Source organism: Artibeus jamaicensis, unplaced genomic scaffold (genome assembly GCF_021234435.1).
Source record: "Artibeus jamaicensis isolate MK-2021 breed Jamaican fruit bat unplaced genomic scaffold, CSHL_Jam_final contig_1998, whole genome shotgun sequence".
Classification (NCBI taxonomy): domain Eukaryota; kingdom Metazoa; phylum Chordata; class Mammalia; order Chiroptera; family Phyllostomidae; genus Artibeus; species Artibeus jamaicensis.
This window is the reverse complement of record NW_026521407.1, coordinates 1105130-1129846: the sequence shown is the minus strand read 5'-3', so window position 1 is coordinate 1129846 and position 24717 is coordinate 1105130. Positions and strand designations below refer to the sequence as shown.

Genomic DNA, 24717 nt, shown 5'->3' with positions numbered 1-24717 from the left:
TTTTCGAACCAAAGGTTTCCAGGTATTTAACCCAAATGATGGCATAGTGTTCTTTGTGGAAATCTGTAAATTTGGTTCTCAGCACATGGTCGCTCTTTAGACAGTTACAAAAATAAATGTATCCTTTATTACCAAGTAATATAAAATACATAATTAACCCTAGTGTAGGGGAACAGGATGAGGTGATCAAATGAGTAACAAGTGTAGGCTACTTTGTCTCTGGGGAAAGAGTGAGTTTTAAATATTACAGTGTCTGGCATCATAAGCACTCAAAAAAAATCCAACTGCATTTTAAGCAAAATTAGGAATTAGAAGAAAAGCAATGAGCTCTGCTAATGTGTGGGTCAAGAATGCCTAAGAAGAGTTCAGGAGTCAAATGAGGGCTTGTGGTAAAAGAACAGAGAAGGTAAAGGAGTGAAGACAGGAGCCTGGTCCCATAAGTTTTTAGGTTTTTTAATAACTGACTAAAAAACAGTAACAAACAAATCCAGAAAATGGAGAATTATTGTAATAAGATTACTACCTGATAAAAGGGAAGCTATGATATCAACAGCTTCCATTTTATTTTAAGAGCCAGGGAGCACACAGGCAACTGGGTCCTGACTCATAAAATCATCTGACTTTATCACTGCACTTCCCACATCAAGACTCTAACCAGTGTAAAAGGACAGACACCTCAGATCCTATCAGTGATCCCAGGCCCCTCCTGAACTACCCCGATTTGCAGAGAGGAAAAAAAGAGCTGACCTACCTTACTGTATAACTCCGTAACAGGATACAATATGGTTCCATTAAAGTCACTTACCACACAAGATAGTCTCACAAAGCTAACTTTTTTTAAAAAGCATGTAAAAATGACCATTTGTACCTATACTCACTATACTTTTACAGTTTGAAAGACAATCCAATGGGTCAACAGTTCATTTAGGGATTCTTAAATAGTTTCCCCTTCTAGATTCGTTTGTCACTCCCTTGGCTCTGCCCTAACCTGACATCATTGTCACATTGTCACACAATCAAACAAATGTTCATTAAACACGATCTATTTTAGTGACTCTGGAGAGGGAAGTTTCTAAAAGGTCTCGTATATACTGAGGTGGAGGGATAGGTGTGTTCACACAGGTGGGAGGGAAGTGGCATAAGAAGAATCGAGACCACAAGGGAGCAGCCTTTCACAGTAGGAGTGCTCGCACTTAGACGGTCTGGTACCCACCCTACAAAAAGTCAAAATCCACTCTGCACCCAGCCAAAGTTGCTGAGGGTCCCATAAAGCTAATCACACTAGTTCTCAAAGGTATAGCTATTTCAGGAATCAGTGGAGGAAAGTCACTTTGAACAGTGGTCGTTTGACGTCTGTGGAAGAAGTCACCTGAACTCTTAACTCTTATAAAGAGAATGTTTAAGGGGTCAGCAGCTTCCCTGGAAAATTCCAGAAAATCAGTGAGAGAGAATGGTTTTCATCTTTTCATAAAGTTCTTCTCCAGAGCTACTGAGGTTCTCTGTAGAGAGTAGATATTCCGCTTCACCCGATCCTCCAGGGAGGAGGTAGACGCACTCTCTAGCTTCATGCGGCTGGAGAGAGAAGACAGACAAATATAAGTGATACACGTGTCAACCGGTCATCCAGCAAAGTGAGAAGAAACAGGTTGCTGGCCACAAGGAAGAAACAAGCTCTTTTAAGCCCACAAAGATGACTTTCAAGGGACTCCATCTGGAACTCAATTTTTTAAACCAGTTCCAAAGGGAAATTTTATCTTTTTTCGAAAATAGACAAAGCCTCATTGGAAAAACACTCCCTGAGCCATGAATCCTTATTTAAAAGGAAGGCCAATGAGATTCAATGAAAATATCAATTCCCTTCTCCTCCCCTCAAATCAAAGACATTCTACTCTCTGACCAGAAGCTGGGAGGAGTACCAAAGATGAGCTGGAGGCTGAGCTCCATGTTCTCTCCGCACAGACACAGAAACACGGGAATGAACAGTGTTTGAAACAGAAGCAATGAAGGAACCAGCCGCCCAACTGCATCCTTGGGGACCATAACTGTGAAAGCGGTCAGGCAGGATGTAGGTGCACTCACTGGATAAACTTCCCATCCCGAGAGTCCAGCTTCTCCAGCCGCCGCTCTCGTTCGTCATCCTTAGCGTGCTTCTTAAGGATGTTCAGTCTCTCTTCTTCCCGCCACTTGGCGTTTTCCATCATCTCTTGCCGTTTTCGCTCGAGTTCTTCTGATGAGAGCTTTCTTTTGAACACAAAAATCATCCTGTCAGGTCTACTTCTCTCCCAGCAAAAAAAGGGAACCACCTCAGGGAAAAGAGAAATCAGGTAGGACCCCAGGTCCTCCAGCTCACTGCTCTTCCCACAGACACGCCCAACCAACTGTCCAACTCGACGTGCGTTTCCTTCCTTCCTAACATCCTGATCAAATGGTTTCATCCAAGTTTCAAAAATTTAGTGAAGTATTCCACACCCTCATTCAATAAGCTCTGGAGTGATTATTCTGAAATATTAAATACAAAATATTCCAATCGATTGCTCAACAACTTACAGAACACAGGTGGCAAACACAAGGCCCAAGGGCCGACCAGCCCTCCACCTTGTTTTATTCGGCCCGGCACCTTGTTTCTACCCAATGGCAGTGCTGAGCTCTCGCTTAACTGTTAAGGAGTAGTTACATTTACACAGTCCTACAGTTACATTCAGCCCTTTGCAGGCAATGGTGGGGCTGATGTGGCCCCAGTGAAAATGAGTTTGACACCCGTTATAGAAGAACAGAGGACTAAGTTATCCATGTGACTACTGACATCTACCATCTACCCACTGGAGATGCCTAGAAATTCATGGGATTAGTACGCTAGAAGCCAGATGCCTGAAGAACTTAACCTCACAAAGGAACAGGAGGGTCTTCTTTCCCAGCACTCTCTGCAAATGCAGTTTGGGCAAGAAGAATAGGTGATGAACCAGCGCAACCACTATTTAACAATGTCAGACACCCAAATCCATTGCTTCTCAAATGGGTGTGATGTGTAGATCCCCTTTTAAAAGCAAAAAATATTACCAAAGTCTTGCTAGTGCCCTAGCTGGTGTGGCTCAGTGGACTGAACTCCAGCCTGTGAACCAAAGGCTTGCTGGTTCAATTCCCAGTCAGGGCACATGCCTGGGTTGCAGGCCAGGTCAGGGCCCCAGTAGGGGGTGCACAAGAGGCAACCACACATTGATGTTTCTCTCCCTCTCTTTCTTCCTCCCTTCCCCTGTCTAAAATAAATAACATCTTTTTTTTTTAAATTAAAACAACAACAACAAAGTCTCATAAGGGAGGGGACTGAGAGCCCAGTTTTCAGAAACAAACTTAAGATACTAAAACTAGACATTAATTTATGTACAGTGAAATGGTACACTCCCTTTCAAAAACCCCCCTAAATAAAATATATAAAACCACAAAGACAATGAGGAAAGGAGAGAACACTGGAGAAGAGATGCCAACAAACTGTTGGAAGACAGAGTAGATGAGAGGGTAGTAAATGCTTTAACAAACTGGCGGAAATGGAACCCCAAGTGCCCAATACTGATCAGAAGTAAAATCTGGGAAAGGCTCAGAGACCACCGGCCTCATGTGCTTTGGGGGACGGCAGCAAGGCACAGGGCTGAAAACAAAAGAACCAACTTCAAGCCTGTGTAAGAGGCAATTAAGACACTGCTGGTCCTCCGCCTCACTTGGGGAAGCACATGACTGCTCTACCAAAGGCCTACAGAAGACCGTCCTGAGGGAGACTCCTTCACCAGTATCTGGAGAACTAAACCAACAGACAGGAGACCAGAAGGTGCAGAGGCAGCAGGTACAGCAAAGGAAGCTGGCAGGGCCACCAGGGCAAAAAAGGGACAAAACATCAGTTTACATACTCAACACTGGGGCTCTAGCCCCGTCTTCCAGAATGCCAGCAGCCAGACCTAAAGCCACTGGTCAGACAATCAGAGAATGTTTCCTCTGGGGAAATTTAATGGTTCCTGACAAGAGAACCAAAGATATGGATATCTGAGTGTCACCAGCTGAAAAACAGTTCAAACCTAGACAAAACCTGCCCATACATAATAGAGTGATATCAGCTTTTTAGTACCTCGCTCTGAAATATGCACCGATGGTGAAATTATCACCAAGCATTTCAGGAAAGGCTCTAATCCGAAAAATAGACATATGCAAAAGGAAAAGAGAGAAAGATAAAGCACACGACTTCTTAAAAATCTGCAATTGAAAAATCCGAGATAACAAATGAAAGATATTACATCACTGAAATGAGAAAGGATTTTTCTCATTTTCAGGAGGGTTTTTTAAAGGAACATCAGGACACGAACCATCTCCCTAATTTCTAAGAATAAAAAAGTTAAGAAATAATACCAGAAAATTTCCCAGACTAAAAGCCGTGGGTCAGATTGAAAGAGGTAAATACTGACCCTAGAAAAAAATGTAAAGAAAGGAAACATATCCTTATTATTCTGCTTGGCAATAAAAAGTATCAATGAGCCCTGGCTGGTGTAGCTCAGTGGACTGAGCATGGGCTATGAACCAATGGGTTGCCAGTTCGATTCCCAACCAGAGCAAATGCCTGAGTTGCGGGCCAGGCCCCCAATAGGGGCCATGCAGGCCACACATTATTATTCTCCTCTCTCCAAAAATAAATAAAATCTTAAAATAAAAAATAGAAAGAGAAGTCTCGATGAACAATATATAATATAGTAACATGAATCCACGTACTGATTAAACCAGAAATTGTGATATAACTATAATGGGAAGATGGGGAGAGAAAACCCGTGGGACTGCGGGTGTAGAAGAGCTTATCTACCCCAACAGGAAGAAAATACCTAATATCTAAAACTGATGAGTTGAGAGGCCACAATGTACGCATATATATTTTTTCTTTTTTAAATTAAAGCTGGCACCAGTGAAATAAGGACTAAAGACAGAAGAAGCCACAGGGACAGCCTACGCGGGGCCGCTTTACTCTCCAGAAACGGTCTAAGCCAGTGAGCCACGCGGGGCTGTGTGGACTCGGTGAGAAGTAAAAGCCACAGTGACGGATGCGACCCCTTAAAGTTTAGGAGATGCAGCCCCGAGAGGGAAGGAAGGCATGGGTGTGCTCCTGGGGGTGCGGTTTGGGGAAAGAGAGCCAAGTATGTATATTTTTAGAAATAAGAGCGCTGCCAAAGAAAACGCTCAAAAAGCTGGAGGTAGCAGCCGCTGGGCAGCGTGAGTGGGAGTGAGGTTAGGTGAAGTTTTATTTTAAGACTCTTTGACTTAAAAAAAAAATGTCTGGCCCTGGCTGGTGTAGCTCAGTGGATTGAGTGCAGGCCTTCGAACCAGAGAATCATGGTTCGATTCCCAGTCAGGGCACATGCCTGGGTTGCAGGCCAGTTCCCAGCAGGGGACACATGAGTGGCAACCACACATTGATGTTTCTCTTCCTCTCTCCTTCCCTTTCCCTCTAAAGATAAATAAGTAAAATCTTTTAAAAAATGTCTGTATTACTGATGAAAACAATTTAAGAAATAGTGCCTCCATAATAGTAATTAATACAACAATGATAACTCCATTTTCTATTTCCTATTGCCACTTTTGTTCTGGGCAATTTATAAGCCCAAAAGAAGGCATTTTAGCCACTTCTGGGGTGTGCCTTATGGTGTTGGTTTTTTTTAATTTGTTTTGAGCATACTTTTTTTTAAGGTTTTATTTATTTATTTTTAGAGAGAGGGGATAGGAGGGAAAAAGAGAGGGAGAGAAATATTCATGTGTAGTTGCCTCTTGCACACCCCCTACTGGGGACCTGGCCCACACCCAGGCATGTGCCTTGACTGGGAACCGAACCAGCGAGCCTTTGGTTCATAGGCTGGTACTCAATCCACTGAGCTACACCAGCAAGGGCTTTTTTTTTTAATACTGTAAAAGTGTTGTGTTGGCCCGGCCAGGTAGTTCAGTTGGTTAGAGTGTTGTCCCAATCCATCAAAGTTGCAGGTACAATCCCCAGTCAGGGCACATCCAAGAATCAACCAGTGAATGCATAAGTAATTGTAACAATAAATTAATGTCTTGATGTCCCAATGTCTCGATGTCTGTCTGTCTCTCTTTCTTTCTCACATGGGCCTTTCTTCTTCTCCTCCCCCCGGGCATGTTCTCTCCACCTCTCTTTCTCCTAAGCTCCAAGGGCCCTTCTTTTGCCTCTGGAACTTGTTTCCTGAGCCCACGCAGCCCAGTTGGCTCACCTTTTCTACCTCTGTGACTTTCTAAATAAACTTTTGCTAGTATTTAAAAAAAGTTTTGTGTTGCCTGTAAGAAATTTAGAAAGCACTGAAAGCAATGCAAACTAATATAAATTAAACAGAAATCCCACAAGACCCCCCAAAAATTTTTATTAGTCTATATACAAGACCGCTTTAAATTGAGAATCACACCACAGAAGAAAGGTTTCATCTTTTCAGCTGGTAAGAAAGTTGTTTCAGATCACCAATTAAAACATACATACAAAAGAAAACAGAAAAAGTTTTAAATTCTCACAGAACCCTCAGGTCCTTATGAAACTATCCAGTGTCTCTCAATCTGAGAAACGATGATTAAATAGCCCTAAGAACGGTTTTACAGCCATAATTTTTCTCTTTCTGTCTTAATTAGCATCATTATAGCTTCATAAAACAACCTCAACTTCCTGGAACACCAAACCAAAACAAAGGGATATCAGAAGATCTGTGCATTAAGGTTTCTGGGTTTTGCCCTGGCTGGTGTAGCTCAGTGGATTCAGCTTGGGCTTCAAACCAAAGGGTCACCGGTTGGATGCCCAGTCAGGGCACACGCCTGGGTTGTGGGCCAGGTCCCCAGTAGGGGCCACGAGAGAGGCCACCACAAGCTGTTTCTCTTCCTCTCTTTCTCCCTCCCTTCCTCTCTCTCTGAAAGTAAATAAATAAAATCTTATTTTTAAAAAAATTAACTAGAACTCATGTTTAATATAAAATTTTAAAAAAAAGTTTCTGTTCCCGGGAAACTTAGAGAATCAGGCAATTAATAGTTAAAAGGGATCTTAGTGCCCTGGCTGGAGTAGCTCAGTGGATTGAGTACCAGCCTGGGAACCAAAAGGGCCCGTGGGGCCCCCTCTCCTCTAACAAGTGAAATACAACCTGTCATTAGGCAGGGCGTCCAACCTGTTTTGGGAAGGCCCAACCGCAGGCCACATGCAGCTCAGGACGGCTGTGACTGCGGCCCAGCACAAAATCGTATATCCACTTAAACCATTATGAGATTTTTCTGTGATTACATGTCATGGTACATTTAACGTGTGGCTCAAGACAGTTCTTCCAGTATGGCACAGACGCCAAAAGGTGGGACACCCCTGTTAGAGTCTTAGGGGTTCTCAGCGTTGGCTGCACATCAGAACCACCAATGAGCTTTAGAAACACTGATGTCTGGGCCGGCCGCCCTCCCCACCGAGATTATGACGTCACGGGGCTGGGGCATAGGCGGGAACTGGAATTCTTTTTTTAAGCTGCCCAGGAGAATCTAACGTGTGGCCAATTTGCTGGGGCAGTAAGAGGACCTGGGCAAAGTTGCTCATCTGAACTCCCACTGAGAACAACTGGGGCCCAGAGGGAGGACCTCCCCTGGGCACAGCCTCTGGTCCAGGGCCACACCCCTGTGCTGTCTGGCCCACTCCTCTCCCAGCTCAAACACAGAGTCCACCTTAGGGGGTCTGCCTTCAAGGAGAGTACCCTGTTCCCCTTCCAGCTGATGTCTCAAGAAATAAACACTCGACCTGGCTGGCGTAGCTCAGTGGATTGAGCGCGGGCCTGCGAACCAGAGTATCGCGGTTCGATTCCCAGTCAGGGCACATGCCTGGGTTGCAGGCCAGTTCCCAGCAGGGGACGCATGAAAGGTAACCATACATTGATATTTCTCTCCTACTCTTTCTCCTTCCCTTCCCCTCTCTCAAAAAATAAATAAATAAAAATTTAAAAAAAAAGAAATAAACACTCTCTCAAGAAAAGCTTCTCCATGGAAATCTCTCTGAGAATTAATGTGCTTACAGATGTCAAGAGAGGGTCCATTAATTTGTCCTTTCAGTGTGTCTCCCACGGACGGTGAGGAGGTGAGACAGACCATTAAAAGTTGACACGAATAATTTTAAAAGTTTGTTGAGGCAAAAAGGTCCACCTGCCCTGGTTTCAACCCCTCCTCGACTCAGGCCCGCAGGCTCTGAAATTGATCTACGGGCCTCGTGACTCACCTGGTGTACCCAGGTGCGTGCCGCCTCTGGTAGACCTCTTTTTTAGGTGACGGGCTCTTAGTTCGGCCTCTCTCTCTCCTGTTTACCTTAGAGTTGTGCCTGTAACAGACACGGAGGGGAGAGAAGAGAAAAGCATTTTCAATACAAGGGCTTTTATCATGCTGCTCAAACGACAGAAGAAAAGCTAACTTTTAGTATCATAACCCAAACCGAAGAGAAGAGAGGGCAGAAGTGGAAGAAAAACAAAGGCATAAAGGCACATAAGGTTTTATATTAAACTCGCTCTAGAGATTCCAAATACATAAATATGTAGTTCTAGGGGGCTGAGCTTTACATTGAGGTGGGGAAAATGATGTAAAGGGAGTAACAAAGCAAAGACATTCAGAAAAATTAACGAACAGATATCTCCAAAAGCAAACCGCCTATTGTGACCAGGCCCCCCCCCCAGCACAGGTGATTCCACAGTGAATTCCCAGACTCACAGTTTGCCTGGCCTTGGGGACCGTGACCTCCTGTCCCGGGACCCTGCTTCTCTGGCACTCTTCCTGCTGGCATGTCTGGGAGGTGAGGGGGAGGAACTTCTGGACCTGCAGTGACTCTTCCACCCATGCGCTCCCTTTGGCTCGGCCGTCAGAGGACCCTGGCTGTGGTGTGAGTCCCTGACCTGTAACATCAAGGAGAAGAAGCACAGCTGCTCATAGAAAAAGCCAGCAGCTCAGAAAATACAATGAAACAAAAGAATGAATGAGCATCGAGGTTCCATAAGGAGGCAACTGAGTAAACCAACCCCTTCACAGAGAACCGTAAAAGCTTAGAAAAGTTATCTTTGGAATTCTTTAAAAGAATTTGCTGCTCTGGATGGTGTGGCTCAGTGGACTGAGTGCCTGCAAACCAAAGGGTTGCGGTTCAATTCCCAGTCAGGGCACATGCCTGGGTGGCAGACCAGGTCCCCAGTAGGGGGCATGTGAGAGGCAGCCACACATTAATGTATCTCTCCCTGTCTTTCTCCTTCCTCCCCCCACAACCCAGATAGATAGATAGATAGATAGATAGATAGATAGATAGATAGATAGATAGATAGATAGATAAAGGAATAAATCTTCAAAAGAAAAAGAGAAAGGAATGTGTCCACCCAACCACCTAAACTGACTCAGCTCTTTACTGCAACCTAAGGGGAAGTGAGAGGCAGAGCTTGGGAGATAGGACCTAAGGTTGAATATTCTTAGGGAAAAGAAGGAATCCAAAGGGATGTACGTTTGTCAAAAGTCATCAACCTGTGCACTTAAAACGTGTGCCTTTCATGTAAATTATGTGCAGAGGGATGGACAGAATGCCTAAATGCTCCACTGGTGGTTTAGCCTCTCTGCTCTGCAAGCCCTGAGCTCAGAGAGAAGGAATGGGCCTGTCCCCAGCAGCCCCGCTCTCGGGTGCTCAGCCTCTCTTCTTCCCGCATGACGTCCGACTGGCTGCTAAAAATGCTCTCTCTCCAAAAACACTGTCAAGTTGGCACATTCGACAGTCCCGTTCCCTTTGAGAAGCCCACATTCTTACCTGTAGGCCATACCCAGGAACCTTGGACAAAACAGAGGAAGACTTTGCTATCTTCTTTTGAGATCTAAGAGAGTAAAATACAGTTGGTGAGAAAGAAAATGCATCAGGGTCCAGTTTCAATCTCTTGTGCTCAAATGTGCTCCCTGTTTCGATGGTGAACTCCCCCACCTCCCAGCTATTTCTCAGGAATACGTCTCTCTACTTGGACCGTCTCTGCTGGAAGATGCATCAGCACAGTCATGTTTTTTCCTGTGGAAAATCGTGGGCCCAGCTTTTCAGCCCTAATGCCTGCACACATTCTTCTCTTGCCTCATACTGCCATTCCAGGGACTAAGAGTGAGTCAGCAGTGACAATGCTGACTACAGAGAAGACATACAGAATGGGCCCAGATGGGCTCATTAATGCATTAAAAAAAAAAATTAAAAGCCTACATAAAACTCGCTTCTGTCTTGGTGGAATCACAAGCTGGGGTGGAAATCACATCCAGGATGTCTGACCAAAGACCTCTAGGGCTGTGGGGTCATGCCAAAATCTCCAAAGGAACTCGTGTGCTAGATGACAAGATCTGTGGGCAGAGGGCCAGTGCAGGAATTCACACCGAAACCCCAGTATCTGGCAGTTCCTGGCGTGGAGTAGGCGTTCAGCTGGTGTCTGTGGAATGAATGAGTAGATGCATCAATGATGAGTGAGGTCTGCCTCCACACACTCACCTCCCCGAGCTGCGCTCTTCCTCGCTGCTGCAGCGATCGCTGCTTGAGCTTCTGTGCTTATGTTTCTTGTGCTTCTTTTTCTTCTCCTTCTTTTTCTTCTTCTCCTTTTTTTCCAGACTCATTTGCAACTGGAAAATGCCCAGAACATAAACACACCAGATTACTGAGGCCCCTGCCGGTCCTTCAGAGGGGACTGGGTTATACACAAACTGCCTGACTCCAGGTCTCTGGATCTACAGAGGGCCAGGAGCTTCCCTGTCAACAGGCACAAGGTCTTAACCCTGGATGTGCTCAAATGCCCCCCAGACAAGCGAACAGAATCTCTGGCAGGAGGGGACAGGAATTCATGCTTTTAAACAGTCCCCGGAGCCACTGCCTAGCGGTGTTCATGTCAAAAGAAGTCCAGCTCCATTAAAAGTAACTGGGGACGATAAGACCAATCTTTAAATTCTCCTTACCAGCTGATCCCAGACACAATCACATGTCATGTGAATGTTCAACGGGCCTTAGAGGCTCTACCGCCTGGTCTCCTGAACACGCTGTCTGCCCATGCTTTCCCCGGACATACCCCATACCCCTCACTTTCTGGAAAATGACATCACGTGGTACTTTCCCAACCAAAAGACATAAATAGAGGAAATCAATATTAATGAAGCCCAATAAATTAAGACTGCATAAAATCACCGGGAAAAGGTCTCAAAAAGACAAAACTTTTTAGTCCCAGAGAAGTACCTCAGTTAGAATGTTGTTCCAAAATACCCCAAGGTTACAGGGTTCAATCCCAGGTCAGGCCACATACAAGAATCAACCAGCCCTGGCTGGTGTGGCTCAGTGGATTGAGTGCTGGCCTGTGAATCAAAGGGTCGCTGGTTGACTCCCAGTCAGGGCACGTGCCTGGGTTGCAGACCAGGTTCCCCAGTGCAAGAGGCAGCCACACATTGATGTTTATCTCTCTCTTTCCCCCTCCCTTCCTCTGTCTAAAAATAAATAAATAAAATCTTTTAAAAAACAAACTATAACCGCCCTGGCTGGCGTAGCTCAGTGGATTGAGCACGGGCCTGCGAACCACACGATTGTGGTTCAATTCCCAGTCAGGGCACATGCCTGGGTTGCAGGCCAGTTCCCAGCAGGGGACGCATGAGAGGCAACCATACATTGATATTTCTCTCCTCTCTCCTTCCCTTCCCCTCTAAAGATAAATAAATAAAATCTTTAAAAAAAAAACCATAACCAATGAATTCATAAGTGGAATAACAAATCGATGTTCTTCCTCTCTCTTCCCCTTCCTCTCTCTCAAGTCAATTTAAAATTTTTTTTTTAATTTTTATTTTTTACTTTTTAGAGGGAGGGCAAGGGACGGACAAAGAGAAGGACAGAAACATCAAATCGGTTACCTCCCACAGGTGCCCCTGGGGAATCAAACTGGTGACCTTTCGGTCTGTGGGATGACGCCCAACTAACGGAGCCACACCGGTCAGGGGAAACTTTTTTTAAGCCACTGTTTTCCTCTGATAAGGTACGAGGAGACAGAGAGAAGTGCTCACACTAAGTAGCTGAAAGGCACTCCTGGTGCTCGTACGAGGCACTACTTACCAATTCCTTGATTTTCTTCATTTTCACAGGATTGTTTAATACCTCTCTTTTTTTCTCTTCCTCCTTCTTCCTAAAGAAAGAGAGAAAATTATAAAAGTCATAACGAATTCTTTTAGAAGGGAGACTAAGTCACTTGTTCTACTCTCCACAATTCTATATAACAATCTTTTATCAAAACTCATGGAGACAGGCCCCGTGGTAAAGCCTATGCGACGGTGCAGAACCCAGAAACCTCCCCCAAATCTGCACAAGGGACTGACCGTGGTGGGGAACCGCACTGGTTCCCTGTCGTGCAAGAGAGTTCAGTGTGTGAGGCTTCACACTCAAGGTCAAGCAAATAAGTGCGTGTCACACTGTGTGCCAGTCGGTTGCTATGTAACCAGATGGTTGTAACTTTCCAATCAACATCCATTGCTTAGCGTAATAACCGCCTGGGAAATCGAGAGAATGCATTCCTCTCCCAAGAAGCTGTATTCTCATACACTGATCACAGGTGGGTAAATGGGTCAACCTTCCTGGAGGACAATCCGACAACACTTACCATGGCCTGCACATACTCTTTGGTCTCGCAAATTTGTTACTTAAGGAAAGAAGGAAGTTCACTTATGAAGGTGTTCATATTAAAATTTGGAAACAAGTTAGGGCTCCAACAAGAAAGTATTAATAAATTATGGAATATACATAAATATAGACATAAAAATGATGTTATAGAAGCATAGTTGGTGGCATAGAAAGATGTCCCATACACAAGATTAGGTGAAAAAAAGTAGTTTGTAAGACACAACATTAGTATACCAGTGTTCATAACAGCATTATTCACCATAGCCAAAAGGTAGAAATAAGTCCATCCATGGACTTATGAATATGAATAAGCAACATATACAGTGTGAAATATTGTTCGGCCTAGAATAGGAAGGAAATTCTGACACAGGCTACAACATGAATGAGCCTTGAAGACACTTTGCTAAGTGAAATGAACTAGTCACAAAAAGACACAAACTGTATGATTTCACTTATATGAAGTTCCTACAGTAGTCAAACGCATAGAAACAGAGAGCAGAATGGTGGTTCCGGGCTGAGAGGAAGAAGAGACAGAGTGTAGCGTGGAGAGTTCCAGTCCGAAAGATAAAGAACTTCCAGAGACTGGCTGCACAACAGTATGGACACACATAACACAACTGAGCTGTACACTTAAAATCACTAAGACAGTAACTTTTTAAAAGATTTTAATTATCTATTTTTAGAGAGAGGGGAAGGAAAGGGGAAAGAAACATTTACGTGTGCAAGAAAAACATCCATCAGTTGCTGCCTGCATGTCCCCAACTGGGGACCTAGCCTGCAACCCAGGCCATGTACCCTGACCAGGAATAGAACCAATGACCTTTCACTTCGCAGGATAACACCCAACCAACTGAGCTACACTCGTTCAGGGCAAGATGGTAAATTTTGTGTTATGTGTATTTCCCTACAAGTTTTTTTAAAGTGATATTCTGACACATGCTAAACAAGGGTGAAGCTTGAAGATACTGTGCTGTGAGAAATAAGCCAGTCACAACAGGGCAATTACCATATCATTCCACTTACACGAGGTAATGGAAGTAGTTAAATTCCTAGAGGTGGAAAGTAGAATTGCAAACCCTGGCCAGGCAGCTCAGCTGGTCAGAGCATCACCCCAATAAGCCAAGGCTGCGGATTTGATTCCCAATCAGGGCACATACGAGGGCCAACAAACAAAAGCCTAAAGAAGTTGAACGACAGGTTGATGCCTCTGTCCCTGTCCCCATCTCTCCCGCTCCCTCCATCTCCCTAAAACTCAGTAAGTCAAAAAAGAAAAAGAACATAGAATTGCGGTTGCCAGGGTCTGGGGGCGGGAGGGAATGAGGAGCTACTATTTAATGATTATAGGACTTCAATTTGGGATGATGAAAAGTTCTGGAGATGGATGGAGGGGATGGTCGCACAAGAATGGGAATGTACTTAATAGCACTGAATGCAGACTTAAAAACAGTTACGACGGTAAACTCTGTTAAATATATCTTACCACAATTAACTAATTAAGAAATTTACAAAGCAGGAGAAAATATCTGCACATACATATACTATATAACACCTTTACAAATACATATGCAGTATCTCCAATATATAAGTAACTTTAAAAGAATTTTCAGAAAAATATAAACATTTTTCAATGTTCAACCTTATATACTTGAAATAAAATATTGCAAATTAATGCCCGCCACCCCAAAATAATATGTACAGCATGATCTCATTGAGCACCCGAAATGCAGCTACAATTGATCTGTTAAATATTAGGGTTTCAAGTGAGATTCTAAATTATCTTTCTAAAGGGTTCTGCTGCAAAAAAAGGAGGAGGGGCAGAGAAAGAAGACCTGTTTACCCACCTACCCAACTCTATACATATCCCCAAATTTCCAAGAAGCTGCTAGCCTTTCTCACCTTGCTTCTACCTCCTATTTTTGCTTAAGAGTCAACAGTAAATACATAAATCTGGTCTGGTCTGGTCTGGGCTGGGCCAGTCCACTTGCCAGTATCTTCTGGAATGGCCTAAACCACACACCTTTAATGGAGCCTTCTTCCCAACATTGTGAAGCCCAAATGGACAAATCCTGTCACGTGACAGACAAAAGCTAAGAGGAAACCAACCGCGAAGTGAGAGGCTATGTGGCAGCTCTACGAAGCACCTTTGTAACAAAACCTGCTTCCCAGACCGTCATCAGTACCTGATGATGAAGAGCGGGTCCTCCCGGATCTTGCTGGCCATGTCGAGAAGGGAATTGGCACCCGATGGGGCAAAGATAGAGCCCGGGAGGAGTCCTGTCTCAGAAGAACAGCCTGCCTCCTTCTCCTCCATCTTCTCAAAAACGTATTTGTCAATGGGGCGCCCCAGCAAGTACTCATCCCGGTTCACCATCCCACCGGGACCCTGGTACATCCAGTCCAATTTTTCTTCTTTTTTCCTAGTTCAAGAAAACAAGAGAAGAAAATGGTGACTCCTGCAAACCCACACACAAAACCTGAACACAAGGGAGGGAGAACCACAGCTGGTCAGAGCAGGGCTCATTCTACAGGCACCTGGCATGGGCTCAACACAGCACTGCACACAGCACACGGGAAGTGGTGCTTGCCAGCACGCAGCTTACCATGTGCAGGGAGACCATTGTCACCACTCAGCACAATTTTGGGGGGAAAACAGCGTTCCTCAACCTGGGGCAGACCTTTGCTCGGGGCTTCCCACGTCTCCTCTACTAAGTCTTTATATTACCCTTTTGTTTTGAGGACAATCTGAAACAATAAGCGTACTCTGGATCACCTCGTTACCAAGGACAACTTCAGTGACCACATACGCAGGCGTGATGGGGGTGTGTTTCGGCGCTTATTTTCATACTGCTACAACAGGTTATACTACACTGGAGGAGATCATGAAAAAAGGCCAGAAATAACCTAATAAGAAATCTACACTTTCAAGACGAAAGAGGAGGGCCAAATTATGTCACAGTATCGTGCCAAACACCTATTTCCCTGTGGTTCTGCCAGGAAAAAATGGTGAGAAATCCGGACCCTCACACAATAGCCAATGCAGGCATGCTGAGTTCACGAGAGCATGTGCTGAACCAGCCAGTACCACACCCATACTGCAAGCAGCAAAGTGTTTTTATGAAAACAGTATTATCTGTGAGCCCTGGCTGGTGTAGCTCAGTGGATTGAGTGTGGACCTGCGAACCAGACAGTCGCGGTTCAATTCCCAGTCAGGGCACATGACAGGGTTGCAGGCTGGTTCCCTGCAGGCCAGTTCCCAGCAGGGAACCCACGAAAGGCAACTGTACACTGATGTTTCTCTCCCTCTCTCCTTCCCTTCCCCTCTAAAGATAAATTAATAAATAAAATCTTAAAAAAACAAAAACAGTATTATCTGTAACATTAAACTAAATGTTTTCTGAATATGACTTTTTATTTAGTTTATTTATTTTTGAGAATATGTAACAACTGTAAGCATAAAGAATGTCTTCCTGGTTACATCTTCGGACATTTTCTTCTTTTTAACTTTATTTATTTATTTTTACAGAGAAAGAGAGGGAAAAAGAGAGGGAGGAAAAAAGAGAGGGAGAGAAACATCGCTGTGAGAGAAACATTGATCAGTTGCCTCTGGTACATACCCCGACCAGGGACAGGCATGTGCCCTGACCGGAAATGGAATGGGTGACCATTCGCTCTGAGGACAATGCGCAACCAACTGAGCCACATCAGCCACATTTTATTTATTTTTTTAGAGGGAAGGGAAGGAGAAAGAGTGGGAAACATCAATGTGTGGTTGCCCCTCTGGGGACCTGGCCTGCAACCCAGGCATGTGCTCTGACTGGGAATTGAACTGGCAACCCTTTGCTTCACAGGCCCGTGCTCAATCCACTGAGCTACACCAGCCAGGGCTCCAGACATTTTTAATGAGAATAACCAAAACAAGCCCTGGCCCAGCAGCTCAACTGGTCAGAAGTCATCCCACTGTGAGGTTGCGGGACCGAACCCCTGCTCAGAACACATACAAGAAGCAACCAACAAATGTATAAATAATTGGAGCAACAAACTGATGTTTCTCTCTCATTCCCCCTTCCTCTCTTTCTCTCAAATTGATCAATTAAAAAAAAAAAGTTTTATAAAGAATAAACCAGCCCTGGCTGGTGTAGCTCAGTGGATTGAGCACGGGCCTGTGAAGCAAAGAGTCGCTGGTTTGATTCCCAGTTGGGGCACATGCCTGGGTTGCAGGCCAGGTCCCCACTGGGGGACACATGAGAGGCAACCACACATTGATGTTTCTCTCCCACTCTTTCTCTTTCCCTTCCTCTCTCTCTAAACATAAATAAATAAAAATATATTTAAAAAAGAATAAGCCAATAACATCAGATCATAACACTTTGGATATTTTTCTCTATTAAAAGGATTGGTTTGTGCCCTAACTGCAGAGAGTCAGTTGGTTGAGGGTCACCCCCTCCACTCTTTCTAAAAATAAATAAATGCATGAATGAATAAATAAAGTATTAAAAAAAAGACAATGAAGAGATCATGCGTATGCATACCTGACACTAGTGATAGGAAAGCTGGGAATAAATATTCACTTATTCATTTTTTTTAATTTTATTTATTTATTTTTCGAGAGAGGGGAAGGGAAGGAGAAAGAGTGGGAGAGAAACATCAATGTATGGTTGCCTCTCATGCGTCCCCCTGCTGGGAACTGGCCTGCAACCCAGGCATGTGCCCTGACTGGGAATTGAACCACGATACTCTGGTTCGGCCTGCGCTCAATCCACTGAGCTACACCAGCCAGGGCCTCACTTATTCATTTTTAAACTTTGTATCCACTTGTAAACATTTACTCGGTATACTTCCTATGTGCCAGAGAGATGAGTAAGGCCAGAAGGATGAAAAACGTTCAGGCAATTGAGATGCTCACAGGTTACTGGATGAGGCGTATGGGTTGATAAAGTACCAAATGTTGCTGATGAGAGCTAAGCATGTGCTGAGGTGTCTCTACAACACTCAACGCAGAACTGCCTGGTAGGCAGCCAAACACACAGAGACACAGGAGGGCGGGTGGGATAAATGCTGGAGTCAACAGCATGAAGTAAACAACTGGTGCCAGAGGAATGAAGGAGCTCTTAGAGGAAGAGAGAAGAAAGGGAGAAGAGCGATAGGCAACGGAGGGTGTGACCAGTTGACGCTATGTAAATGCAGGAAAAAGAAGAGATGCAGGTACGGAGAGAGGGGAGGACCAGGAAGCTGTAAGCTAAGAAGCAAAACGTTTGTGGGAAAGGGCAACTGGATCGAATACAGAAGAAAGGATATGAAAACCTAAGACAGACACTTCTACTATATCAGTGATGTTTTCATGGCTCTATTTGGTCTTAAAAGGGTTCAACTAGCATCAGTCCTACTCAGCCCTCCGGTAAGAAACATGCTGTACAGTTGTCCTGTGGGACCACAGGACTTGTCCTGGTCCCACCATTACCCAGCTAGTAAGTGTGCCAACTACTTCTGTGCATGGCCATATCCTCACGTCTAAAATAGAGCTAGTAACTGCTCTCTCTCATTGTTACTCTACCTTTTAAATGAAAATATAATTGAGAGTAAACGCTATATAAAAACAATCTATAGATTTTTGTCGTTCCTATCATAAGGATATGGACCAAGTTCTCAATCAAGGCCACCCATTAGGACCACCCCACGAGCTCTTAATGTATACAGATGCCGTGATCCACGCACTCCCTGCTGTTCTTAGGGAATCTGCTTGGGAGGGAATCACTCCCATTTTATTTCATCTCCCAAGAACACTCTGAAGTGCAAGGGTTGAGAAACACTGGTATAGACTGCTGTCTAGAAAACACAGTATTCTAACATCATCAGTAAACATTAAAGCAATGCTCACTATTGCAAAAAGGGACCTGGAGATCCTGAATAAAAGGTATGCTACTAAGGTTTTCCTTTGTCCTGAGAGATGCATTTCAAACACGGGAAAGATTATCTGCACAATGGAAGTGAATTTTTAGATAGTAAAAGGTTTTTGTTGGTCTTTTACAGGGTAAACGAAAGGCCTGACACTATGCAGAAAATGATCCCGTCTAGATGGACAAGCAGACCATCTACATACATCTGCCAGTAAGGATGAAGAAAAGGATCTACATGCTGACCTTTGTGTTTTATCACATTGGAGGATATGCGAGGGAGCACAGAATATCAAAAGAATATAAAATCACCTTCCCACTTGCAACAGACAAGCAGGCACAAGGGTCAGAACAGGGCTGCTGTTTCCCCCCAGCTCTGCGGCTGTATTCTATATACTCCAACCTCATTAATTAGGCTCTGCGAGCCCAAATTTCTGATACATCAGGCGCATGATGTGCAATGCTTTGTTAAATAAACATTTCAAAATAATTCTTTTACCTTTGGTTACCGGAAAAGTGAACTTTTATGACTAAAGGGCAATCCTTCTAATGTTGATATCTGCTTTAAAATCAAGGGTTCACAAGATTGGAAACTTCAAGTACAACAGTGTGTGTTCACTTTATAAGCTGACCAGGAACTAATAGAATGTCTGACATTCATTTATATTATATTATAATGTAAAGTATACAATTTACATAAAGTATATAGAGTAAAATAATGTGTATCTGGGGAAAAAAAACATAAACTTTCATTCTCTTATCTCATTTTACATATTAATCCCCTTAATATATATTATATATATTTAATATATACATTTAATATATATAATATAATATAATATAATTATTATATATTATATATATATTTAAGGATTTTATTTATTTTTTTAGAGATAAGGGAAAGAGAGAGAGAGGGAGAGAAACACACTTTTCACACGCCCCCACCTGGGGCCCTGGCCCACCACCCAAGCATGTGCCCCGACTGGGAACCAAACCGAGACCTTTTGGTTGATAGGCCAGCGCTCAACCCATTGAGCCAACCCAGCCAGGGCCCTAAATATATTTGTAAATTCTTAAACTCCATTTATTTTGAAACATTTCAAATTTCATACATAAGTCAGAATGGCATTCTCCCCAATCTGTTATTCTGAAAAAAATGTAACTGTCATCCTGCCCAAGTTCCATGGCCACGTCCATGAACTGAAAATGGGTCTCACATGCACACACCCAACCTCGAATGTCACACAACTCTCGTCATGAAACTATTAAGGGGAAGCCCCACACATCCAACGGAGGACACGGGCTGTACATCACCCCGGAGACTTGCCCTTGAGGACATAAATGATAGCAGATTACTCCATTTTAGTCTCCCTGAAGCTTTTATTCAGGTCTGACTTTAGGAATGCAGTGCATAGCTTTTGTTTTTTATTCTTCTCAGAACACACTCCCACCTCCTTCTGCACGATGGGTAGGGTGATTATTTTCTGCCACTCCTGCCCTATACTATACAAGAGAAAACAAGGAGGGTAAAATCGAGTCGGACTGCCCACAGGCACACAGCCTTTAATGACAGAGACACCACCCACCTCCTTAAAATGAGCCTGCAACACACAAACAAAAGCAGGAACAGGCCCTGACCCATACAGAGAGGCAGGGAGTGGCAATCCCCCCCCAGCCATGGTTATTTGCTAAGCATCTACCATGAGCTTGGTCTACACTAAGCCCTTTACTTGTTATCTCCTTTGATCTTCAACACACCTTAGAAACTGGGAACTGTCACTCTCTTGGGTCTCCTGAGGTAACCCCAGCTCCCAAACGTGCCCCAAGTTACGGGCTAGGCTAGGACATGCCAGGCCAGCCTCAGAGGCTAGGCTAGGACATGCCAGGCCAGCCTCAGAACCCAGGTTGGTCTGACTCGAAACCCGTTTTCTAAACCAGCTGTCGTGCAACAACCGGAGGATGCACCTGCAGGCCAGTCCTGCAATTCCCTACACACCTGGACACCCCCAGGGCAAACTGCCCACACCGCCCTCAGCTCCTGGCTTACTTGACAGCGCCAACATCCTCCGCATAGCGCTGCATCTCCTCCCGGGCCCTCTCCTCCCGCAGCTCCCGCTGGAGCTCCTCAATCTTCTTCCGCTCGGCCTCATGCTTCTGCTCAGCCTTCCACACCTTCTCCACATTGCGGAGCGTCTGCGGGTGCCAGCTCTTCTTCAGATTCTGTGGTAATGCACAGGAATGGTTTTATTCAGGGAGTGTGGGCGGTACGCAGGTAACAGGCCCTGCCTCACCCACCCCTCTGCACCCTAATCGGGCCATGGCAGGCCTGTGTAAGGGCAAGGCAACGTTAACAATGCCATGGCTGACATCCAATATTCTCTCACACACCAAGGGGTTTTGTTCAAGCACTTCAAGCTTCAGGATATACAAGGCTCTTCCTTCCTAAATTCCCTTCAAACACTTTTAACCCGAAATGTGTATGAGTCTGACTTCCACTGGTCAGGTGAGGGTTGGTGATGACAATACAGGAGGAATGGGGGCGGGGAGATGGAAAGGCACAGACTCTGAAAAGCAACTTTCAATCCTATGAACACGACCTTTTCTTCCTTCAATTCACTTGGTCCGCCTTACACTTGCAGTTTACGATCCCACCTAGTACCTCTTTCAACCTTCCTTCCCAGGAATTTCTCCTCCCCATCCTCTCCAAGAGCCACTACTCTGGTTCAGCTTCCCTGAATCGGGGAAGGTTTCCTGGAGGAAGTGACATGAAAGAACAATTACACATTAGCCCAGTAATGTAGAAAAAGGGGAAGAAAAGGTTAAGATTTCTAAACAGAAGGAACAGCACACACCATGGGTGAAAGCCCAGTGGTGAGAAAGAACAGAGCACAGATAATTCACTGTGGTGGTTGGAGGCAGAGTGTAAGCTGATGGACAGGAGGCTCAAGATGAAGCCAGCTAAGAAAGAAAAGACTAAGGGCCTGACAAACCATGTTAAGGTATTGGATTTAGTCAGTTGACAGCAGGAAATACTGAACAGTCACATGCAAGTGAGAGGCATGAGTAGCAGGACTGGAGAGGAACAAGACTGGAGACCAGGAGACTGGTTAATAAGTCTAAACAAGAAAATGTACACAAGGTACCTGGCATGTGGGAGGTATTCAATCAGTGAGGCTGATTCTTCCTTTTCTCTCTGCCTTCTTGCCCTTCCTTCCTTCCTCCTCACCCCTCCACTGCCTGCCAAACTTTTTCTACAGTCCCCCTCCCCCTTTTAACGTGGGCGACTTTGCTCCCCAGGGAACACTGGCAATGTCTGGAGACATTTTTGGTTGTCACAACTCGGGGAGAAGGTGGTACTAGTTGCTGGAGGCCAGAGATGCTGGTAAACATCCTATGATGCAGAGAACCACACACACAACAAAGACTTATCCAGCCCAAAATGTCAATAGCACGAAGAGTGGGAAACCTGGATTAGAGGTTTCCTGTCGCTAAATGGAGCTATCTGAAGAATACACTAAATTCGAGGAAACCGGATGGAGTACTGGAATTTATACTAATCATCAACTATCTGACAAACTCTAATACAGCTACTGGACAGGTGACTGAATTAATCTATTTGCTGATTCAGTTAGCTACCCTTTCAAGAGGGTAGCATGTTTTTGATCTTGCACCATACCCTTGTGGGTCACTGCCTTATTGCGACCCTAGCCCCCTAAATATGAACCATACCGTTTAAGAGAAATTGCCACTTAACTTATATTAAGTGCTACAAATTCAGAAGAAAGTTCTGACACTACAGATCAGGATGCTGCACTGAAGAAGAAACGGAAGAGGGTCCCCTTCAGGTTTCAATTGGATTCCAGGACATGGCTGGGCGGGGGGGGAAATGGGGGCACAAGCCACGCCTACTACAGCACTGGACATCGCTCGGAACTCCTGAGTAATGGCTTTGTGTCCCAAGACAAGACATACAAAATAATGCCCACGTGGCCCGTCCTCCTTTCCGCCCCATGGTTCCAACCCCCGCCCCCTGGGCTTTCCTAGAATTTCCAGCCGGAATGACCCCCGCCATAAAGCCCACAAACAACACCTGTCACCCTTGGCAATACACCTGGCACGCCTTCCCAAGTTTCCCCTCAATCCCTCCGTGGCGTTAGCGATCTGTCCCCTCCCCTCAACAGCAAGGCTTCGTTGACAAGATTACCCACTCCTACCCTCACCGATTTCCGTCCCCAGCCGCAGCCGTCTCAGTCCTCCTCAGCCAAGGCCTCCCTCACTTACCAGGTCTCCGCCTCCCATGACGGTGGAGACGTTTCCTCACTAAGTTGACCTGGAAGAGTCAGGAAGGATCGAGAGAGATCGTAGAGAAATAGTTGAGGTGCGACTAACCCAAACCTATTCTAGGGGTCCACCGGCTGCCACAGTCAATGCCGGATCTAGAGCCCACTTCCGGGAGAGCGTCCTTTGATCACGATCGAGTCGCAGGGCGATGACGTTATACTCTGGCGCTGCGTCGCAGCAGCTTCCCATTTAGTTTCGCAATTTGATGCGTTTAGGTTGCGGCGTGTTGTAGTCTGGTCTAGGACCCTTGGCGTTGGCATCACACCTGGTGTCCCGAAAGATTTGTTTAAGCGCCGCAGCTCTGGTCAGTTACAGTGCTGATGGGCCTGGGCCAGCGGTTCGGTTGCCATGGCAGCGCGCCCACAGCGTCCCCCTCCAGGCTGGACTCCGCCACTCCTCGCGAGGCCCCCTCTTGGACCAGCTTTGGCCTCCTTGCCTGGACACACGGCACCACACCCCGGTTTTCCAAACGGCTTCTGAAACCCTCATTCTTCTCAAACGTCGTAGCGCCAAATCCGTTAAGTCAAACCTACTTTACGGAGATGTGGAAACAATCGACCCGGAATTCCATTGGCTGCTCAGCACCAAACCTTTGAAATCTGCCAACTTCACCTTTTCCTTTCCCTTAATTAGCGATGGAAGAGGCATCCCTCCTCCTGTCTACCGCTGGCGGTTCTTCCACTCTGGATCCCACCCCTCACTTCTGATATTTCTCGACTTCCTCCTGTATCCTGTATCTCAGTATTTGCTCTTTGTCGTCAGCATTTTAGATACATTCGATTGATCCTTTTAAAAAAATTTTTAAAGGCTCATCTTTCCCCCACCAGCTGCTGACGCTCTGCTCTCCGTTCCAAACTTGAAACGAGTTGTCTCCACTCAGGAGACGAGATGCCTCCACTTCATCTGCTTAATCTCTCCCCTTCACTCAACTGTTCTTCCCATGATCTTTAGTAACCCCACCCCGCCCCGTATTTAAGTGACCCATTCATCCTCGTCTTGATCACCCTGAGCCTTCGGTGTTGAGGACCACCGCCGCTCATGGGAACACTTTCACTTGACTCTCCACACCAGTCTCCAGATTTTCCTTTTCTTCTCTAGACCCTTCTCAGGAAGCATGTTTTTTTCTTCATTATCAAGCATCTTAGGTTCTGTTTTAGGACTTTTCACACAGTGCTCTTCCTGGAAGACCTCATCTACTCACAGAGCTTTCAGTTATACATATGCTGATGAATTCCAAATTCATTATCTTCAATCGTATCTCTTTTAAGCTCCAGGGTTAAGCCTGCCTATTAGGCATTTTCAGTGAAATATCTGGAAGATGCTAAAACTGGACTCATTCTCTCCCCTATCCATACTCCCCGAGTCCAACTTTTTCTTCCCCTATTACCACCACTTTGGGCCTCTCCCTCATCGAATGTGAATTATATCAGTAAAGTTTTACTTCAAAGAAAATCAGTATCACTTGACATGAATGGAAAGTCAAATTGAATATCATTAAACACTAGCTATATATTTTTTTATTTAAAAAAGAATTCAGAAATGTTAGAGAGCTGACACCCCAATAAAACTTCTCCCTCAAGTTATTCAGGATCGAAAAGGGGATAATTTTTTCACTCTGCAGCTCAGTGTTTTGGTGTGTGTGTGATCTGTTTGCTAGCTGATGTCAAACCGAATTTCCCTGTAGTACCCATTCCACACTTGGGGCAAAGTGAGGAACAAAATATGAAGCCACAGTACAGCACTGGAGTGTGGCATGGTCTTCATCTATTTAAATAATTAAGTGGCAAAGGAAAATGAAAGCATTTCAAA

At 44.9% G+C, this 24717-nt stretch overlaps 1 protein-coding gene across 1 annotated transcript; it reads right to left on the bottom strand.

Moving 5' to 3' along the window:
* Positions 1-95: 95 nt before the first annotated feature.
* CWC25 (CWC25 spliceosome associated protein homolog) lies at positions 96-23024 on the bottom strand. The gene is made up of 10 exons (XM_037140626.2): positions 22849-23024; positions 20615-20787; positions 14857-15093; positions 12116-12185; positions 10523-10650; positions 9812-9875; positions 8743-8924; positions 8261-8359; positions 2080-2241; positions 96-1572 (listed from the first exon to the last, which is right to left on the bottom strand). Exons 1-10 carry the CDS (start codon positions 22864-22866, stop codon positions 1458-1460), a joined length of 1248 nt encoding a protein of 415 aa, XP_036996521.1. The 5' UTR covers positions 22867-23024; the 3' UTR covers positions 96-1457.
* Positions 23025-24717: the final 1693 nt, after the last annotated feature.

Coding starts and splice junctions, on each gene's coding strand:
- CWC25 (XM_037140626.2), bottom strand. Junction 2,242..8,260: donor CACGCACCTGGGTACACCAG/GTGAGTCACGAG, acceptor TGTGTTCAAAAG/AAAGCTCTCATCAGAAGAAC. Junction 1,573..2,079: donor CGGGATGGGAAGTTTATCCA/GTGAGTGCACCT, acceptor TTCTCTCTCCAG/CCGCATGAAGCTAGAGAGTG.